This window comes from Channa argus, chromosome 6 (genome assembly GCF_033026475.1).
Source record: "Channa argus isolate prfri chromosome 6, Channa argus male v1.0, whole genome shotgun sequence".
NCBI classification, from domain to species: domain Eukaryota; kingdom Metazoa; phylum Chordata; class Actinopteri; order Anabantiformes; family Channidae; genus Channa; species Channa argus.
The window spans coordinates 13,394,147-13,416,979 of record NC_090202.1 but is presented as its reverse complement, the minus strand read 5'-3'; the positions used below and the strand labels follow the sequence as shown (position 1 = coordinate 13,416,979).

At 38.0% G+C, this 22,833-nt stretch overlaps 1 protein-coding gene across 4 annotated transcripts in view; it reads left to right on the top strand.

The window, feature by feature from the left end:
* Nucleotides 1-22,833, top strand: part of dync2h1 (dynein cytoplasmic 2 heavy chain 1) — a 102,667-nt gene that overhangs the window by 60,544 nt on the left and 19,290 nt on the right. For 3 of the 4 annotated variants that reach the window (XM_067507137.1, XM_067507138.1, XM_067507136.1), the window contains 11 exons: nt 516-605; nt 5,050-5,115; nt 5,234-5,284; nt 5,366-5,419; nt 5,653-5,784; nt 6,167-6,239; nt 11,812-11,972; nt 12,492-12,617; nt 18,200-18,310; nt 20,982-21,051; nt 21,198-21,283. In XM_067507137.1, the coding sequence (XP_067363238.1) occupies nt 516-605; nt 5,050-5,115; nt 5,234-5,284; nt 5,366-5,419; nt 5,653-5,784; nt 6,167-6,239; nt 11,812-11,972; nt 12,492-12,617; nt 18,200-18,310; nt 20,982-21,051; nt 21,198-21,283 (1,020 nt within the window). Of the gene's footprint in view, nt 1-515; nt 606-5,049; nt 5,116-5,233; nt 5,285-5,365; nt 5,420-5,652; nt 5,785-6,166; nt 6,240-10,197; nt 11,777-11,811; nt 11,973-12,491; nt 12,618-18,199; nt 18,311-20,981; nt 21,052-21,197; nt 21,284-22,833 lie in introns of those variants that run through there. The other variant, XM_067507139.1, reaches the window with a different exon arrangement.

Sequence of the window (22,833 nt, the reverse complement as noted above, 5' to 3'; positions counted from 1 at the left end):
ACCTGAAGGACAGACTTGTTGAACTGGGAGGAGACAGAACAAGAGTTCATATGGAATTTCTGTTTTCTCACTATTTCTTTATTTTTTCATATCCAAATTCTTATGGTCCGATTCTCCAATTTTAATTTCATTCTTCTTCACCCGTTTATTCTTTATGCATTAAAGGGATGTCCCTATCTGACAGTTTGTATACATTTTATGACAGTTTAATGCTGTCCCAGTCAAGCCTCAAAAGATTGCACAAATGCCACTTTCTCCAACACTCTGGTGCGTCAAGTCTGTTCTCTGTGGTATTTTGTGTTTAAAGATACAAAAGGAAAAGAGAAGTTAACTGTGTGCCCTTGTGTCTCAGGATGGTTAGCAACCCTGAGACAATCAGGCCCCTCCTGATGCGAGACAAAGGGCACAGAATAAAAACATGTCTCAGCTATTTTTTTTATTCTGTTGCCACTCACAAATGTAATCAAAATAAAGCACCTCACTTATTGTGTGTACTGTATGTGTGTGCATTTTAGGAAGCAGACAGTACTGAAGCCAGGATCACTACTTTGGAGGGCACTTTGAAGTACATGGTCTATGAGTATGTCTGCCGGTCACTTTTCAAGGTAATACATTTACTTATTTTTTGAACAGCTTTACTTTTTTAAAGATTTTATCACTTTTAGTGATTTGGATAGATGGGAAGTGGATAGTGACAGGTGCTTAATTGGAACCATAAGATGGGTTTGCTTTGCAAAACTGAGTCTGCTTGTTTTGAAACACAAATTTATTAACAAGACCCTCAGCAATTGTATTTCTGCACTGTAGTTCTTTGCTACGTTGATTTAAATGGTGGGTTGTTAGTTCTAACAAACTTAACTTTAACCTTAACTTTTCCTGCTTACAGCCATAGAGAAATTCCTTTGCCAACCTTCCTAATTATGTTATGAGTAAGCAGATCACTGACCTAAACTAAAAATTTTTGTAACCTTAACACTTAAAGACACTAATGGCATTTTTATTTCTTACCTTGAATAAATTCAGCCTTTCTTCAGTAGACATTTCTTCCTTAATACCATCAAAGTTCAGTGTCTAGCTGTCCATACAATAGAAATATAAGGTTTGGTTAGTTAGTTTAACTAGTAAACAGGAAAGTAACTCTTACATTATAGAAATTCAGTTTTTCTTATAATGTAAGACGTAGCATTCTTATTGATCATTTACAAATGCACAATCAGATACACACATACACCCTTGTGCAATGAAACCTCTGCCATTAACAACCCTAATGAAGTGTCAAAGATTGACCAACATTGCAATTATTCCATCAGTCAGGCAGTAAATTGACACTCGTACATAGACATGCACATGCACGTAAACATATGTGTACAGACAGGAGCAGCATAATTATTAGCAAAGAGGAAATATTGGACTACATTATAAGTGCTCCTGTCAACACCTCACATCTGTGTTACCAATTAAATAAGCCCAAGGAGGATTAGGGGAGGTGGGGACAAAGCATCCAATAAAAGATAAGATGAATAAGAAAGAACAAGAGAGGACAAAAAGCACAATGATGGGAAAAGAAATAAGACAATAGAGACTAAAGGCAAATTTAAAAAAACAAAACATCTTAAATATATTTTTGGAAAAAATAATAATGCAGCCTGCATAGACTATGCTGTATTAAATTCCACCACAAACACATCCGATTCAACCTAATAGGGTACCTGCATAAAGATGAACGGCTACTTTAAAAAATATTGATTGTTCAGCGTCTTGTGAGTAATGATTGTGTTTTTATTTATTTATTTGAAAACAAGTATCATTCCATCATTTACGGTCCATGTGGACGATGTATAAAACTTAAATAAAAAGAGAATGCAATGATTTGCAAATCTCATCAACCCATATTTTATTCACTTTAGAACATAAACAACATATCAGATGTTGAACCTGAGACATTTTACCATTTCATGGAAAATATTAGCACATTTTGAATTTGATGACAGCAACACATCTCAAAAAGATTGGAAGAGGGGCTGGAAAAGCCAAAATCAAATACTAATGGAGGAGCATTTGACTACTAATTACATTGATTAGCAATATGTTAGTTACATGACTGGATATAAGAGGAGCATTTTAGAGAGGCACAGTCTCTGGAATGTAAAAATAGATAGAGGTTCACCAATCTGTGACAAACTGAATTAAAAAATTGTGGAACTCTGGAACTCTTCCTGGAACTCAGGAAGTGTTCCAGAATCCAAACAACGTCTCTTTCAGGGAAGGCCTTGCATATTTCAACAAGACAATGCTAAACCACATACTGCAGACCTCTCACCAATAGAAAACATTTGGTGCACCATAAAAAAAAAAAAATAATAATTCCAGCATAAAGGCCCAGGACTGTTGAGCAGCTAGAATCCTGCATCAGATAAGAATGGGACAACATCCCTCTCCTAAACTTTAGCAACTGGTCTCCTCAATTCCCAGACATTTACAGACAGTTGTTCCAATAAGAGGAGATGCTACACAATGGTAAATATCAACCTGTTCCAACTTTTTTAAGACGTGTTGCTGCCATCAAAATGAGCTAGATATGGTAAAATGTCAGTTTCAAAATCTGATATGTTGTATATGTTCTATTGTGAATAAAATATGGGTTGATGAGATTTGCGAAGCATTGAATTCTGTTTGTATTTATGTTTTACACATCCTCCACACTGACCTGAAATAGTGGAATTATACTTGTTTTCAAATAAATAAATACAATTTTTAGACATCCTCCCAACTTTTTTGTAATGTTTGACCCTTTGTCAGTTAATGTATTGTAGCATGGAATCACTGAATAAAAACTGTGTGGGAAAGTGGGTGTATTTTTCTGCCCATGATTTTCAGTTGTAGTGATGTGCTAAAGTGTGACATATTCCTGTTAGGACATTTTACTGAGGTTCCTTTCCTGTCAGAGTGTCAGTATGAAAGCTTTTCACACAGAGATGCATGCACACCCACACCAATAGACACCCATTGTCATTGCACTCAGTTTGCTTCATATCTCTTTGACACGTATGTGCACACTGTCAAAAAAATACACACATTTACACTTAAAGATCTACACCATGCACACACAAAACGAGGGCATTGTGCCATTTTTTGTTTGATCCATCGTATGATATTGGTCAGCTCTCTCAGTTCAACTGTATCCACCGTCACTTAGGTAGATAGAGCTTCAGACATCGAAACAAAGGATAAACTGCAGAGCAGGACGAAAAGGGTACATGGTAATGTAGAGGTCTAGGCCTAAACTGGTTAGCCTCCCTGCAGCTTAAGCTGGATCCACAGCTGTTGGTTAAAGTGTAAAAAGTAATATCATCCACGTGTTTTATGAAGGTTGGAATATGTTAATAATTGAGAATTGGTGGTCTTATTTATTTCCCTCTGTAGTGGTAATAGGTGCACAAATGTAAATGAAAGAAAAATTGATTCTGATGATTTTTAGGTTCTTGGATATACCCATAGTCCTACTACAGAATAACCCGTTATATTGTATGTCTGGGGAAAAACCCTGTCAAATGAATGTGCAGACCACACAATCTGCTTTGGTGATGAGAAGGAGGGAGGGAGGGAGAGAGATTACAACCAAACAAAGACAAGAAGAGTGTACATAAAGCTAAAATCATCCCCTTTGATCACTTGATGACTTTTCCTTCTACATCTCAACTATCTACATGGTTGTACGTCAGTAACAATGCCCACATCTGGTGGCAGTGTTATTTGTTAACTGTAAAAAATGGGATTTAAAAGTATGCATGGCCAGCATAGATGCATGAATGTTACTAGGTCCTGCTAATTTTGGAGGACCTGCAGAGATCCACAGCTCAGGTGGGAGGATCTGTCTATAGGACAACTATTAGTCATGCATTCTTCAAATCTGTCCTTTTATTCAAGAGTGGCAAGAAGAAAGCCATAAGAAGTTCCCACAAGCCATGTGGGGGACACAGCAAACATGTGGAAGAAGGTGCTCTGGTCAGATTGAACTCTTTGGCCTAAATGCAAAACGTTATATGTGGTGGAAACCTAACACTACACATCACCCTGAACACACCATCCCCACTGTGGGCATCATCAAGTTGTGAGGATGCTTTACTTTAGCATGGACAGGGAAGCTGGTCAGAGTTGATGGGAAGACAGTGCCAAATACAGGGCAATCTTAGAAGTAAATCTGTTAGAGTCTGCAAAAGACTTAAGACTTGGGAGGAGGTTCACCTTCCAGCAGGACAATGACCATATATATACAGCCAGAGCTAGCTAGTTTAGATCAAAGCATATTCATGTGTTAGAATGACCCAGTCAAAATCCAGACCTAAATCCAATTGAGAATCTCTGGCAAGACTTAGAAATTGCTGTTCACAGATTCTCCTCATTCAATCTGATCGAGCTTGAACTATTTTCAAAGAAGAGTGGGCAGAAATTACACTCTCTAGATGTGCAAAGCTGGTAAAGACACACCCCTAAAGTCTTGCAGCTGTAATTGCAGCAAAAGGTGTTTCTACAAATTATTGACTTGTGGGCTGAATCCAAATGCATGCCACACTTTTCAGATATTTATTTGTAAAATATTTTGGAAAACAAGAACCATATTAAATGTACTGCAGTAAATGGTTTGTTTTCTGTCCCCAGTATGTCAAATGCACTATTCCTCCTTTTCTCCCTTATCGTTTCCCCACTCCTTATGTCTCACTTTCCTTTGCTTTCTGCATTTTTTGGAGTCCTTTTCTCTTCTGTTTTTCATTCATTCTTATTGTATCCTTTGGAGTTTTTTGCTCATTGTCCTTCAGTTTATTTTCATAGGTGAAAGAAGGAAAAGCATCTTGATTGGTGCCTGTTTCTATTGTCTGTACAACAACTAGTCTTAAAATCCCTGAAGATTTCTGTGCAGGCTGTTATTTTAAAAGCCCTTTATTTTAGCAGTCTTAGTATATGTATCATGCATGTGGGATATCACATCTCATAGGTGACATATATCCTCAATTTATGTGTTTTTTTTTTTTGCATCGTTCTCTTTGGCAGGCTGATCAGTTGATGTTTGCTATGCACTTTGTGAAAGGCATGTATCCCGAACTCTTCCAAGAGAATGTGAGTATTTCCAGGGTATTATTCTTAACTCTAGACCCTAATTTAAGTAAAAAATTATATGTTGATGTAAATGTATGTATGTAAACGTTAACACAGATTTTTTTTTTTTTTTCTGCAGGAATGGGATCTGTTCACTGGATGCGTCGTTGGAGAAATGTTTAAGAAAAAGGTTACAACACAGCTTTGACTCTGAAAACAATAAAAAGTCATAGTCCTGTTTTTGTTGTTGACTTAATATTTTCCTCTGCAGGACTTCCCTTCTTGGATTGATCAGGAGAGGCATACTGCAGTGGCCATTTTTAAGGTAAACAAAAATATGTTTTTACTGCAATCACACCTGCATATAGAGTGTTACAGAATAGAGCTCAGTAATCTAAATTATTTCATCATTTTCAGATGTTATTTTTTCCGGTAAATCAAAAATTAACATAAGTAGAACTTCGGCAAAGCAGTCATTAATGAACTTAATAATCTGTTTTGTGGTTGTTGTGTATATCTGTCTTTCCCCATTTAAGTTTTGCCATCCTTCTCTCACAGGCTACATTCCCAACTCTCTACCAGTCCCTGTGTTTGAGTGACTCAGACCTTTGGCTGTCCTTCTCACAGAGCTCACAGTGTGAACAGGAAATACCATCCACCATTACCAAGAAGATTACTCCGTTCCAGCAGGTCAGCTTTCAATCAAAAACCAGTCATTTCATTAGCTAAATGGAATGCCTTGTCATTATTTACGCAGCATATTGGATGCCTATACACATTTAAAAGTTATATGCATTTAGTACAGTTATGCACATTTATAAAGCACATTCCATTTCTGGTTACCCTCTTTAAACTAAGGCAATGAAACAAAAATGTCCTGTTTCAGAATGAAACAAGGTAATACCAACTTCTTTTTAAACAGACTTTCTTGAATTTCTTTCAAATTAGTGTTTGATCTACATGTTAGGCAAACTTATTTGATCTAGTTTAGAGTATTTAGATGAGCCCCGAATATCAGTTTTTTCTTAGTATCTCAATTTATCAGCCTTAATTTGGTCTTTGCTCTCCTTAGCTGTTGTTGGTTCAGGCTGTCAGACCAGACCGATTGCAGAGTGCCATGGCAGCCTTTGCCTCTCAGGCCCTGGGTAAGTGTTTTATTTTTATGCCTTTAATTGGACTTTAACTAATAAGTTCAGTAGCATTCTGTTGTAGCAGACCAGAATACACATGCAACAACATTTATTATTCACATATTTCAGTAAAAAGAAAAAGTAAATAAAATTCAACCCTAACCCTAAAACTAAGTCTTGACCCTCAAACGGCCCATTGAAGATTTAATTGTAGGAAATCAATACCTGTCACTCAGCTCAAACTGGTCCTCACTCTGCTGTTCACAGAAACACACATGCACCTCTCTCTGTCAGTTCTTTTCTCATCATTTGTCTCTGTCACCGGACTTGGTACAAACACACCTTTAAGTATACACATTCTCATATGCACACAAACATAAACACACAGTTGCAGTTATTACATTGCTAGAGAGTATTTAGTTTATTGTGCTTAATGAGCCCATTCATTCAGTCCAGATAACCCTAATGGTGTGTAGGCTCCTGACTGCACTATCTGAGACACTGCTAATTGTTGTCAGGTGAAACAAATATGCAGATGCTAATGCGTGTATGTAATATCCAGTTGTATATGCTCTGTGGGAAGATATGCTAATTAACTTCAGTTTTTGGGGTTTATTGGTTCTGCCTGTTTTTAGCTGTGTAGGATTGTTGAGTTTGTTTGGACAAAATAAGGCACAATCTGTCCAGCATATGTCACCTTGAGTTTGTGTGGCCTGCCATTTTTTAGTGTCTCTCGTCCAAGTTAATCATTAACACCAATTAAAAAAAATTCTTAAAAGGTATTACTTTGAATATAGTTAGAAAATGTACATAACAAAATAGTGTTAAACAAATGTAAATGACTCACACACACATAGTTTTAGTTCATAGTAAATTATGTATTGTTCAAATGTCAGTTTTTACTGACTCAACTAAAAGTTTTAGATAGATCTGCTTTGTACTCTGACAACACTAGTCCTGTACCTGCTAGTGTCATACAGTTTTTCAAATGCACACAGGCTTTTTAAACAGCCTTACTGGTTGTGTTAACCTTTGGGAAATCTATGTGTTTTGGACATCAGCATCTTTGTAACATAAATATTGATTAATGAATGAACAAAATTTAAAGGCCAAACATTTCCTATTTTAATAAGGGAATCTATGCCAAAATATATATTTGCATTCTGCTGTTGTGGTGCCTTTTTTAAACAGTAAAGTCAACCCTCTACTATATTATATAATGTCACATAGTCCTTTGTCATCAGTGATATTAAGTAATTTTTTAGGCTGCAGCCAAATGAAACTCTTTCTTTAAATCTTTTATTTTAACAACATTTATTTACAAATGTATTCGTTAGATCCCAGTTCATCAGCCATTATCTTTAAAGCAGCTGAGTATCTTGTAAAAGTTTTCACTTTATTATACATGCTGCTGATCTACTTGTGGGGACGGATGGGGATGTCATTATTGTGCAATAACAATTACTCATTTAGTAGTAAGTATCTTATATTTTATCCAGAGACACAAACAAATAAGTAGTGAACCCTGAGGACAACTTTGGGGTTCATTGTCTTACCCAGGGACACAGTCAGGCTACTCGCAGGCTGTTGAGCAATGTGGCTAACAGTGGTTACTCTCATTAGCCTGTATTTTCAAATGCGCTTTTGTTCAATTACCTTCCTGTTAAACTGGCATGACGTCCTGTTCCTCCACACACTTCCTGTGTGTGTGTGTGTGTGTGTGCGAGAGGTTTAAATGAAATGTATGATTGAATTTCACTAGTCTCTATGAGAGCTTTTCATATGTGTATGAGAGGTTTCAGTATAATGTGTGAATGATTTTCACTAGTGTCTATGAGAGCTTTTTATAATTACATTTACGTTGAGTAATTTAGCAGACGATTTTATCCAAAGCGACTTACAAGTGAGGTACAAGGCAAGCACAAATCTAAGTCAAGGAGAAAACATCAAAGTGAAGGCCTATCAGAAAAGCGTTTACATTTTATGAGATGCAAGTGCAAGAAAGAGCAGAAAGGATTTTTTTATTTTTTATTTTTTATTTTTTTAGATAGGATAGATTCATTAATTTCATTGTAATCATATGTATTTGTGGTTTTCAGGATAGTATGTGAACAATTTTAATGTCATATGTGTCTTTGAGAGGATAATTCTAAATAATCTCCTATGGGGCACCCCACAAATGGGAAAAGTCACGAGGCTTACTTGATGACCGCTGTGCCAAAGAAGCCTGGGGAATGAGTTTTTAAAACCCCCCATTTTTCTTTAAAACTCATGGCTGTCATTTGATTGTAGTCTTTATCTCAACTCTCAAGTAATTTCACAAATGCTGTAAATAGGACACTCAGCAGCATAAATGATGTAAAAACAGGATGGAGAGGAGCAGATATAGACCGATATGGAGAGAGCACTTGGATGAGCCACTCTGATTGCTTTGCTTCCTGCTGATAGCAAAAGCTCTTTTGATTGAACCTCAGTGTCAGCTGTTGTGCAGCTGCTCCAGCTTACTAATAATAGTAATACTGGCTCATTAAGGGGGACACTAGACTTTGTATGTGTGTCTCTCTCTACACTTCTTGAACACCAAGGTAACCCACTGTTGACAGTAGTGATGGGTAGATGACACCTCATGGAGTGTATGGCACAGTTCCTTAACTGTCCTGACACAGTGTTGACACTGTGTTGGTGTATCGCTTAAAAGCGATATCTGCTGGATTACACGGGATTACAAAAATTTATTTCAATTAGTTTTAATAAAACAAAAAAAGTTATATGACTATGACTATTATGTCAAAGATATAATGTACAAAAAATGTCATTTATGAAAAAAAGTTAAAGTGAGTGCTTGTGTACTTATTAAGAAAGAAACGTTTTTGTAGCATGTTGGGGCCAAGGGGATTTTGTCTCTTTGAAACCAATTCTCTGGCTTTGGAAAAAAAAGTCTTTCACAAGGTATCGATGAGGTGGGAGTACATAAACAATTTACGCCAGGTTTGTAGAGGTTGATGAAGTTTTCCTGTTTGTAAGACAGTTCTGTGGAACAGAGCTGACAGAGCTGATTTTACCTGCAAATAAAAGTTTTTTCATGTGAAAAAACTTAAATGAAGAGTCTGTCAGAAAGGAATGTGAACATAATTAGCTCAGATGAAAACTGAGGAAAAGTGGAAACAGGAAAGGAAAGCATTTACCTTATTTGGCATCATAAGATCAAAAATGATTGCAGACGGGAGAAAATTTTGTTTTTCTCGATGGTTCCATAAATATCAGTGGATAATGATGAAACAAAAACAAATACAAAGAGCATCAAACAAAGACTCCTCTCCTCTCCTCCTTTCATCATAAATAAAGTCGAAAGTAATGCTTACTAATAAACATACTTTGGTGCTTCACTTCCATACGACACAGCAGCTGTGTGATTTTTCTTTTTTTTTCTTTTTTTTTTCCAAGCGATATACATATCGATACGGGGTTTCACTCTTTGTGCTTGAGACACACACTTCAGTATCGTTTGACCCTTCACTAGTTGACAGTGTTGGGTGTGTAGAAGTGAATAGGATGGGTGAGTGTGCGTGAGTGTGTGAATGACAGTGTGAGAGAGGCACATAAAAAAAGGCCAGGAAAGATTTTGTGTGTATGTGTTTTTGGCAGTAAATCAGTATGCTAATGAGGCATGGTCTGTAATCCTCTTACAGTTAATCTCACTCAATCCCTCCAGTCCAGGCCTGGGCACTGCTCACGCACACAGGCATGGTTCGGTGAACACAACCTCATATATACATACAAAGCGCTCGCTCACTGTTTTGCTAACTCTGCTTCTTGAAATACAAACTCTCTATCACAAATACATTGCTGTCATTCTGGTGATTTTTATTATTTTTTTTAACATTACATATCCAGCCAAGAGAGGATCTTTATGTTTAAACATCCAAGCACATTTAAAATTCATCTATTATCTGTAACCACCTATTCTGTTTAGGGTCGCGGGTGGGGTGGAGGCTATCCTTGCTGTTGGGCACCCTTGCATTGGGCACCCTGGACAGGTCGACAGTCTATTTCAGAGCCAACATACGCATAAAGACAACCATTCAGAATCACCAATTATCCTGATATGTATGTCTTTGGACTGTGGGAGGAAACCAGAGTACGTGGATACCCAGAGGAAACCCACACAAGCACAGAGAGAACATGCAAACCACACAAGGATGCGGCTGGCCAGGGATGTAAACCCATGGCCTTTTAGCTGTTGGGCAGCAATGCTAACCACTCTACCACCACTGTGCTGCCTGCTTTAAAATTCAAATTCTAATTTTTTTATAAATTACATCGATTTTAATAGAAAGATTTTCTGTTCTCAGTGCCTGTAAGTGTTACATGTAAACAAGTGTCTGCTGTGTAATTCTTACTACTTCAGTGTCTCCTTGACTAATCAGTGTTTGAACCATAAAGAGAACGTGACACTGTCTTTTTCTGTGCTTGTCTTTGTCCTGACTGTGTCATTTAAAACCAAGGGGAACTCTGCTATTCACAGACAGATGATGCTAGTATTCAGCACCAATACTGATTAATGGCCTTTGTCAAATATAGTGTGTATTCGTGCTCATTTTGTAAATACATGTGGTCAGAAGAGTATTTTTCTTAGTGTTGCCATAGTGATGCAGTGAAAGGTCGATTTGAAATGTTCTCTACCAAAACCTCGTGTGCGTGCATGTATGTGTACTTCGGTGCAGTGGATTGCATTTGGCAGCAGACACCAAAAGAATGTTCAGGCGAGGCAATCGTCTCAACCAGAAAAGACAGCAGTGTGTGTATGTGTGTGTCTGTGTGAGAGAGATTGTGTGAGTGTGAGAGAGAGAGAAAGAGAGAGCGAGAGATATTGTGTCTGGAGTCTGGGTAAGTCTGAAACAGAGATCTGCTGATCCATGCTTGAACAACATCACAGTGGAATTTCTAACACAGCTAGTCGCTGCTTCTGTGTCACTATTAACTCATATCTGATATGCAATTCAATATATTACAGCAGGATTAGAGCCTAATGCTCAGTAAGGAAACACACATGCAGACACACTCTTAGATGTACAAAAGCACATACACAAAGAGCCTGGCTTCTCAACACCAGGGGGCTGACAAGGTATTCCTCTGCTATGTTTGATGAATACTGCTGCATACGTAGCACTCAGTATGTACAGCACATCACCTTTTAATCTCTCTCACTGTCTCTGTCAGTGTCTTCCTCTTATGCCCACTCTTCCTTCCTCCATTATTGCATCTGTATTTCTCTCTCTACTTTTTTCTAGTTCTTTATCAGCCCATTTTCAGTCTACCCCACCCTGGTCATGGGTGGGTTCATGGGTGGTCTGTCCCTGTCATCTTTTACCACTTAATTTGTCCCCTCCACCTGTGTCCGTTTTCCCCATCTATCCTCACCAAATGCATCTGCTGCTATTAGTTAGTCATCTACCTGCACTTTTTCTTTCACTGTCCCCTCCCTAGTACCCACTCTGAGCAGGATAACCAGTCACTTTGACTTTGAATAGTGTATCACACTTTTTACAGATCTGTTTCATGCTATTCATTGTTCTCCTTTCTGCAGGTATGAAAGAGCTCTCCCCCCCTCCTCTGAACCTGAGGCGTCTCTATACTGAGACATTAGAATGGGAGCCTGTCTTGATCATCATCTCTCCAGGTGCCGACCCATCTCAGGAGCTAGCAGAACTAGCTGCAGAAACCATTGGAAAGGACAACTATCATGAGGTATGGGATATAGTACACTCTAAAGCAGAATATCATGATCAGATCCACAGAATAGTCTACTCTTCATCTAAATGGGGAACATTTATGAGAGTAGTTAAATTTTTAGCTTTTGATAATGTTCTACTAGTGGAGTGAATCAGTTCTAATAAATTTCAAGAGAGCAAGACATCTGCACAATCTGTCATTAAAAGACATTCCTAAACCTGTAGTTAGGTTACAGAATTTAAGAAACCAAATTTAAATCGTACCATACTAGCAAGTATTGTGTGCATAGTCAAAGTGTAAAAGATTATACATTTATGGACATTAGTCTGCTCTGTGTAGAGTTTCATTTGAGAAAAAATCACTTTAAGAATCTCACTTTGCAAGTATTTCTGTTTCACTAACTGGGAAGAAATATGATTTATAATGAATCCCAGAGTATCTCGGCAAATTCTGAGAAATTAACATTTAAAATCAAGTTTTCCGTCCATCTGCTTCTGTTTCTCACCCCTTCCACCCTCTCCACTGTCTGTTTAGATCTCTATGGGTCAGGGACAGGCTGATGTAGCCTTAGCTACACTCAGAGAATGTTCCCGAAATGGAGACTGGCTATGCCTAAAAAATCTTCACCTCGTCACTGCATGGCTTCACACACTGGAAAAAGTAGGTTCCCAGTCTTTATGAGTCTTTGTACGTAAGGACAAAGAGACATTTGTCTGTGTGTGTGTGTGTGTGTGTGTGTTTGTGAGAGCGAGTTTTGTTTTTCTGAGTTTTTGGTCCACAGTACATGTGTATTATATTCTGATCCTGTTATTCTTCTTATTGGATAATTGCAGCTATTTATTGATAAAGGGCCTTTACATTGTCACATCACATTGTTACAGCAATTATGTAATAGCTCTGCATTTTTCTTACATTTAGCTCTTTTAGCTCTTGTCAACAAGGACTATATATATATATATATATATATATATATATATATATATATATATATATATATATATATATATATATATATATATATATAAAATACTCTTTTTTGTGTGTGTGTGTGTCTCTTTACTTAGTCATGCTTACTTTTTGTCATCCTCGCTTCATTCTCTTCTTGCCTCATTTGCTATGTTTAGCATGTATAAGATGTATTGCAAGAATACCAAGCTACTTCGTGTCACAAACTGTTACACACGTCTCCCCAGAGGTCTTCCAGATGAGATTTCAAAGTTGGATGGTAAAGGGAAAACTAATTCAAGCCATTCACCTTATTATAAGTCAGTGTACCAGCAAAATGATTTTGAAGCAGAAATTAATGTAAAAAATATTACATAACAGGGCTTTAAAAGTTTGTATGTAATTTTTAGTTTTACTATGCTTGTCAGTCTTAAATAAAATATTGTAGTACAACAATATTTTAGTATTATAATATAAAACTATGCTATAATACAACCATTTGTTTATGTTTATCACATACATATGCCCACATAGAAACTATTACTTTTTTCTTCATATCCACATTTTGTATTCCATCTTTTGGCCCATGTTACTCACTGTGCTGTTGTTTATGTGGATGTTTTGTGACCCATTAGTTGAGACATGCATGTATTGGTTTGCATGTAATGACTTTATTTTTTTAATTAATTATTTAGTTCATTTATTTTCTTGTGCCATATAGCTCACCCTTTATCTATTTTAACTATTGTTTACGTGTGCTTAAAAGTCACATGGGTTTGTATGTGACTTTCACTTTCTTTGTGTTTACATGTGATTGTCCTGCAATTTGGTTTAGTTCTGTTGAATGTAGCAGGTCATATCTCATTTGGAGCCACAGCAGCTGGCAGTGATTGGACAATGTTTCTATACCTCTCCAGTATGTGTGAGCCTGTATGTCTTTGTGTGCATTAGATGTGTGTGTACATGTACACACCCGAGGGTTAACCAGACATACCTCCTGTTCAGAGGTTTTAGTGCTTCCAGTGTTGCCTAAACCATGATTTATTACAACTTATTTCTCCTACTTCTTTGCTCCACTCTCTTTCTCTTACCTCTCTTCTTCCCTTTTTAAATGTATCTTTCTCCATTTTTCTCTCTTTGTTTCCACCTCCACATATCAGCTGTCTTTTCTCAGTTTTTTTAAAACTCCTCCTTTCCCCCTTCATATTTTATAACTATAAGTTTTCTTTCCTGTGCTCTCTCTGTTTCCCTGTCTCACTGTTTGCCCAGCAACCGATGAGGCTCAGGTCTTAGCAGTCGAGCTTGAAATGAAAAACTGACGCAATAAGGGGAACGAAAGAGACAGGGAGTTTATTGAAAAAATAAAGAAGGTGGATGTGAAAGGAGAGAGGTAGAAGAAAAATTAACTGCAGGCAGAATAAAATTGATTGACAGAGATGGCTTTGTTTTAAGTAATTGCCTCTGTTTCTGTAGCTGTGTCCATTTACATAGTTTTCTTCAATCTTTCAATGTAGTTTCTAAATTACTATATTTCAAAGTTTTTATTCCCATCTGTTTCTTTGGTGCATCCTTCCTTCACTAAACCAGTTGGTCAGTTAGGGAGGAGGAATGGATGGAAAAAAGAAAAAGAAAGCAGTCAGTGTTTATAATTGATGTTGGCAGTGCAGATGTTCTCTTATCCCTCAGATTCTTCCACTTTTGTATTTGTACATTTTATTTCTCCCATTTTTCACATCACCTACTCGGCTCATCTCCTCCTCTATCTGTCCATCTATCATCTAGCCATCCGTCCATCTGTCCATCCATCTGTATGTCTACTTACAGTATGATGAAATAACAGCTTTTTTTATAGTGCAGAATTTAGTACCACAATAACAATTATGCTGTAAATGTCAATTTACTGAATCACAACTTTTGTAATCAATGTAACAATTATCGTCGCTCAAACAGAAATCTTAAATTTTATAACTCTTAATTCCTATTGTGCAGAACTCTCTCTCTCTCTCTCCTTTCCTCTGACATCTCCCTTTCTCTCATGTCCTTTTGCTTCTTACTTGATGTCTCTGTTTGCAGCTTCTAAAAATGTTAACATTTGTACCAGTGGTTTTCTGGTTGACAACACAACAGAAACAAACACATACATGAGAAATAGAGGTGTTTTCTTTAAAGCATGTCAGTTTCTCTCTGATTTTCAGTCATCCTGTCTGCTTCCATGAGAATGGATTGGATTCTAAATGAAGCTGAAAAAAAAAATATTACAAGCTTGTGTGCGTGTGTATGTGTAGGTGCACACATACCTTTGTGTTAGTACCCAATCAGATGACACAAGACCCTAAGGTGCCAGCATACTATTTTTACACATAGGTCTTTGAGAAAGACAAGAGGAGAAACAATGCTGGAAACTGAGAGGGAGAACTATTGAAGAAAGTCAGTGGAAATACAGAGAGGCTTGATTATATACATAGATGTAAAGTTCTATTTATTCTCTTTTGTCCTTTCGGCTGATCCCGTGAGTTCAGGGTCGCCACCGCGGATCATTGGCCGCATGTTGATTTCGCAGTTTTTACACCAAATGCCCTTCCTGATGCAACCGTCCCCAATTTCTACCAGGCTTGCACCGGCACTGCTCTATAGAAGGCCTCTCTGCTTACACTGCATATTCATACTGTATCAGAACAAAAACCACAAGCTCAAAGGAACTGCCTGAAGAGCTCAAAAACAGGATTTCTCTAAGACACAGATCTGAAAAATGTTCTCCTGTACTGCAGGAGCACAGTGACCTCCATAACTCTCAAAGGGAAGACTTTTGGCAAAACCGGGACTCTCGCAAGAGCTGGTCACTTAGCAAAACTGAGCAATCAAGGGAAAAGGGCCTAAGTACGAGAGGTGACCAAGAGTCCGATGGTCACTTTGACTAAGCTCCACAGATCTTGGAAATGGGATAAAGTTCCAGAAGGACAACCATAAATGCAGCCCTCCACCGATTTAGGCAAGAGTGGATAGACTGAAGCCTCTCCTCAGTCAAAACACATGAAACCCCTTCTGGAGTTTGCAAAAGAAGCACATGAAGCACTCTCTGTTCTGATGAAATCAGGATTGAACTTTTTGGTTCATCCAGGGTAAAACACGTGACAAATCAGGTCTGTAGTTCAACATGCTGTTGAGGATGCAGGTAAAAATGGGCTACTGTTGGTCGAAGAAGAAGAGGAGGAAGGCATGTTTATAGGGAGAGAGAGAAGAGGAAAGCCAAGAGTGTAGGACTGACAGTAGGGACTTTGAATGTTGGAACTCTGATAGGGAAGGCTAGAGAGTTTGTAGACATGATGCAGAGAAGGAAGGTGGAAAGAGGAATTTGTAAGGAATGTTCTAGAGGTGAAAAGAGTATCAGACAGGTTGATGAGTCTGAAGCTGGAAAATGAAGGAGTGATGTTCAATGTTGTTAGTGGTTATGCCCCAGAGGTAGGATGTGAGTTAGAAGAGAAGGAGAAATTCTACTGTGAGTTAGATGAAGTGATGCAGAGCATCCCAGAGGAAGAGAGTGATGATTTGTGCAGATTTCAATAGACATGTAGATGAAGTGAACAGAGGTGATGAGAATGCGGTTGGCAGGTTTGGTCTTCAGGACAGGAACGCAAAAGGACAGATGGTGGTAGACTTTGCAAAAAGGATGGACATGGCTGTAGTGAACACTTTCTTACAGAAGAGGCAGGAACATAGGGTGACATAAGAGCAGAGGTAGAAGCACTCAGATGGACTACATCTTGTGTAGACATTTTAATCTGAGAGAGATCAGTGACTGTAAAGTATAGGTAGAATAGAGTGTAGCCAGACAACACAGGATGGTCGTGTGTAAAATGACTGGTGGTGAGGAAGATGAAGAGGACAAAGACATAGAAGAGGACGAATTAATGAGAGTTAAATAAGGAAGAATGTTGTGTGGTTATCAGGGAGGAGCTGAGACAGACTGAGTGGTTAGGAGGTGCTTCCAGATGACTGGACAACTACAGCTAATGTGATCAGGGAGACAGGTAGGAGTGTACTACGTGTGTCATCGGGAAGAAGAAAGTGGACAAGGAGACTTGATGGTGGAACGAGGAAGTTCAGGAGTGTATACAGAGAAAGAGGTTAGCTAAGAAGAAGTGGGTCATTGAGAGGACTGAAGAGAATAGACAGGAATACAGGGAGATGCAGTGTAAGGTGAAGGTAGAGGTGGTAAAGGCCAAACAAAGAGCATATGAGGACTTGTATACTGGGTTGGACACTAAAGAGGGAGACGTGGATTTGTACAGTTGGTGAGGGAAAGAGATAGAGATGGAAAGGATGTGCAATAGGTTAAGGTGATTAAACATTAGGATGGAAATGTATTGACAGGTGCCAGGAGCATGATGGGAAGATGGAAGGAGTATTTTGAAGAGTTGATGAAAGAGGAAAATGAAAGGGAACAGAGAGTGGAAAGGCAGTTGGTCTTGGTGACATACCTGTGGAGGTATGGAATTGTCTACAAGAGGTCAACTAGTAGAGTTTCTCACTAGTTTGTTTAACAAGATTCTCTCATTTGGAGAGTGAAAGGATGCCCAAGGAATGGAGGAGAAGTGTACTAGTTCTGATTTCTAAGAACAAGGGAGATGTGTAGAGCTGTGGCACTACAGAGGAATAAAGCTGATGAGCCAAACAATGCAGTTATGGGAAAAGGAGTTTTAGAAGCTAATCTAAGGGCAGAGGTGAGAATTTGTGAGCACTAATATGGTTTCATGCCTAGAAAGAGTCCAACAGATGCAATATTTTCTTTGAGGATGCTATAGAGAGGGTCATAGGGAGTTGCACTGCTCCCTTCTGGGTGTCCTTCGGGATTGGTAGGTGGTACTACTAATTGTAGGTGGAGTGAAGTTAACTTATCTAGCCAGTAGACGTAAATCATGTTGGCCTGATAGTGCCAACATGATTGGTGCTCTTCATACTTGAGACCCTCTCTTGGATGTCAGCCACTGTGATGGTGGCTGGACCTTATGAAGGTAACTGGATCTTGTTCAGGAATGTTTCTGTGGTCTTCACTCAAGATCATTTTGCATTACCTTGTCTGAGATTGTTATTGAGGCTTGGATCCCAATCTCTGATTTTCAGGGCGATGATAATATTTTTTTGTTTGCATTTGTATTCGAGTAAAAAAGCATGTGGAAATAAAGACACCCTGATATCACAGAAAACATGATCTGCTTATAAAATGCTAACACATTTCTTTTGTGATGATTTCTTAATTTGTGCATTGTCTTATGTGTGTATGTTGTCCCTCCTTCCAGGAGCTAAACGTACTGCGTCCTAAAGCAGGCTTTCGTCTCTGGCTGACGGCAGAAATTCATCCAAGATTTCCTACCATACTACTGCAGTCCAGCCTTAAGATCACTTATGAGGTAATCACATATTCTCACTTTGTTTTCTTTAGACAGTGCTTACACACACATACAGCATGGACTTAAGTAACCAGGTTACAGTCAGCTTTCTTGGGAATGCTTATTTTTTAAGTGTCATGTATACGGGAAAGCTGATTTCCGAAATCAGGGCAGGGAATTAGGGAAACGTGGTTTCCTCAGGTACGTTTTTGTCGGAGAATGCAGATTACTCTGCCATGTATACGTGTAACCATGTTTCCAGTCGGATTTCTCCAACTGCGCATGTGCGCAATCAAAGGCTGCAGACAGTAAGCTGCACACAGCTGAGTTAAAGAATGAATGAAAGGAGAGCTCTTTACCAAGTTAACAGGGAGATGCCTCATTTTAAAAACAAAGTCAGCCTAAAGTCCAACAGAAAACTTAACTGACGCAAAGTTTCTTGTAGAAGTCTAAATAAGTCACTATCCCACATTGATTTTTATAAGTCACTGTTGTGAATTATCTGCATATGTCTTTCCTTTCTCTCCCCCTGTGCTGTAACTCTACTTTGACACAAACGCAGAGAGAGAGAGAGAAAAGCAAGGCTTTTAAAATAAGTCGGAGGTGGAGGAGAAATCAGCTTACTCTTGTGCTGCATGTATATGCGGATTTCCTGTAACCTGGCTTTTTAAGTGTTTCAGTTAACACAATGCTTATTGTCTTTTGCAAGCAGAAAGTTAGTAAATCTGCTTCTTTTCCAAATTTAAAATGGATTTTCACTTTTAGTAACTCTGTTGTATAATTGTGAGTTTGCTACACAACAAATCAGCACGGTGGATTTGATTGCGCTTTCATCCAAAGCACTTTACAATGCTGATTCCCATTCACCCATTCAGAGCAGGGAATTAGGGAAACCTGGCTTCCCCAGGTAGATAGGTAGGTAGGTTTACATCGCAGAAGGCTGATTGCTCTGCCATGTATACATTCTAATTGGCTTTCTCCAACATGTGCGTATCCAAATACTGCAGACAGTAACCCCTAACCGAGTTAGGGGCGCATTGCCACCTCATTTTAAAAACAATGTCCACATAAGGTCCGACAGAAAATTACATTTACACAAAGTGTGTGGTAGTGAACACTGTTCACTGACGCACTGCTGCAGAGCTCATGTTACTCAAATATGATACACAGCAGGAACTTAGAGCCTGTTATTATTAAATACATCCTTAAACCAGACAGGATTTTTAAAGTCATTAAATTCGTGTTCGCGTCCATCTCACCTGTGAAAAGGCTTTAGGCATTTACAGCTGGGGACTTCCCAGTCACCCCTATGTCTGTTTAGTTGTTACCACACTGGTTAAGCTTAGTAGTTTATTAACCAGTGATCATTCTGTAAAAAAAGCTTCCAATTATATTTAAAGATTAAATTAGTTAAGAATAAACTATATTAAACATCACTGAACTATATGTTGGACACAGTAGAGGAAATAACAATAATAATAAATATAATAATAAATAAATCCCAGCTGACAGACTGATGGAAGAAACGGCTCAAAAAAAGGCATAAAAGTTATCTTCATAAACCGCGACATCTGTGATTTTGAGGATGGTGATTATGTCTTTTTCATTCTGCCTCTGTGCTCTTACAAAAAGCGGATTGGGTTGTTAACAGCTGATCTAACAATTGTAAAAACAGTGATAAAAATCATTCAGCACATTCACAGGTAGATTGCGTTCAATGAACGTTAAACCTAAATAGTCAAGACAATGATGAGCTCATTCTCAGTGGGAGGTGATTGGAGTATTATAGCCAACTGAGCCAGAGTTTATCTTCCTAAATTAATTACAAAATGTTAAAACAAGTCAGCAGTAAACTGCTGAAATAATGAGGTAGAAGCCGGTCACTTTGTCTATGCCAGAGAGAGAAAAGGATCAGCATCAAAAAGTTAACATGGCAGTAGTCCTATGATGAATCTGATAATCCGATAAACTCAAACAGATTTAGGGCAGACCTGCAGTTTTAGAAGGAACATATGAACCTTGATCACTTTAGCAGAAGATCTTTCACAATGACTTTAATGTATCCTCTATTCAAAAATATCTGAGAAGTACAAGTCATCATTTCAAAATACTAACCTAAAGCTAAACCATACATATCCCAGATACTGTAACAGTAAATGAATCATTCAGACTTAATGTGTAGTCAAAGCAAGCACTTTGCATATACATTTAAATTGGTAACATATGTAGTGAATTTACCATATTTGGCAAATTTAACCAATATGCATTTCTGGCTCTTGTTTCCATTATCAGAACCTCCAGATGGATGTACCAAATGTTCGGCAAAGCTGAAAATGTGTCGAGCGATGTCAATATATGTTCATTGTTTTATGTATTATAAAAATTATGTTCCCTGTGGAATTGCGATTGCCAAGAACAGCTTAGAGAAACAGCATGTGATGACATATAGAGATAGTACCAACTGAAGTACAGTAGAACATACCAAAACCTGGGTTTAAAAAAATGGCGGTGCCTATTTGTTCATCTGGGCCTTGTCATTTCCTTTGCCTGTATGAAAGAATGTTATTTGCTATTTGAACTTTTAAGCATTGTTATAATAAGATGCTTTCCTTATTGCTCTCCCCCTCTATCTTTCTTTACCTTGCCCCACCCTGTTTTTGTATGCATCTTCCTGGGCTTTACCCATCTGCAGGCTCCTCCTGGGTTGAAGAAGAATCTCCTAAGAACTTATGAGACGTGGACTCCAGAGCAGATCAGTAAAGGTCGACTCTCCTCTCCTTTTTTCTCCTCTAGCTACAATACAGAATTTATAAAGTTTAACCATCCACAGCTAAATAAAGTATGCTCAGCCCTTTGTTTTGTATTTAGTTTAATGATGATTTTTTTTTTTTACCTTCTTTTTGTGTAGGAGGGATGGTAGCCAGAGCTCAGTCTCTGTTCTGTTTGGCCTGGTTTCATGCCGTCTGCCAGGAGAGACGCAACTACATACCACAGGTAAAAACAAACTACTACGACATCCACAGAAATGGTAAAAACACTACCACAGAGATGGGTTTTCTGTTTTTAGTGACCAGCTTAAAAAACATGTATTTTTGGAGTTTTTGTCTGTGTACAAGGCAACAAAATGCAGTTTAGTATCTAACCAGAAGTGCAAAATATACAGTATCTAGAGTATGCACAAGATAGGTACTAGTCTGGTCAAAATGTACACGTGGAAGTACTATGGACTAATCTATAGATGGAAGTACTATGGACATAATATACATAAAAGCTTTTGTAGTAAACTTGAGTGCTTGTCAAAATGCACACAGCTCCCAAATCTGTTTAGCTTCAAAACAGCACCCCCCTCTTCTGATACCTAGCTTAATGTTGTTAGACCAAAGTGTTTGCAATGGCATATCCAGTCAGAGGAAGCTCAACATAACAGGACAGAGGGTTTGAATAATGTAAATGAAACTGTTCAATTTCTCAGTTGAAACCCAAGGTAATGATGAACAGCACAAAACTCTTAGCAATTTAAAGACCCTTCACACAGTATTTAGCTGCACACATGGCTTTTCAACATGATCAAGCAACATCATATAGTACAAACTACTTTGTTTAGAGCATAGGCCTACAATCCCAATGCATCTTCCTATATAAGGGTAGTAAATAGTAGAGGCAGGTCTTTGTTTGTTTAAATGTCCTCAGCCTATGTGGGTCTTCACATTAGTGATGTGGTATTTGATTGTTCATTTGTTGTGCTTTCAAACACACATTCAGTCAAACAGTCTTGAATCATAATCACTATTAGTTGTTCCTTGTATATTTTTAGATAATTTAATGGCAACAATTAGGTTTCAGTCTGCAGAGAGATTTTCAACAACAGGCAAAAGAAGTAATTACATGATACCCACCGCAGTTTTCCCTGTCAAGATTCCTCTTGTCATCTTACATGTTGGTAGCAGGCCAGTGTGTGGCAATGTCTATGGCACTGGGGCAAATTTGTATCTGTATAAATAAAAGAGATGTCTAAGAGTGGTCTGTCTAATGGAATAATAGGCAGTAGACAGAATCTCTTTTTGTGTCCTAAATAACACATTGTCAGACACTCCCAATAACCCAAAGACTTCTCTAGGGAGCAAAGAATATGTTGCAAAGAATATTGTTTTGTAATAACATTTGACACAACTTTTGCCCACTTGTCTCTCTAATATTCCGTTGGGTCCCAACTTTCATCTTAACCATTCCTCTGAATGTGGAGTTGTTTGAGTAAAGCATTATTGATTTCCCTATACCCTAAACAGATTTCCTTATACCCTAAATTCCCTAAACCTACAAATTTAGCATATAGCTTGCCCATGTCTTCTAAATCTTTTAGGGATTTGAATTACCTCTCCTCCTTCCATAAATTCTCTCACTTTACTCTTTTGACCAATCTCCCCTACTGTTACCCTGTCTACGTTTTTCTTTTTGTCTCACAGTCAATGAATCTGTGGTGTTTTAACTTGGGATGTTAATATTGTTTCTCATCAAAGAACGTAATATTTTAATTGTTGATACAG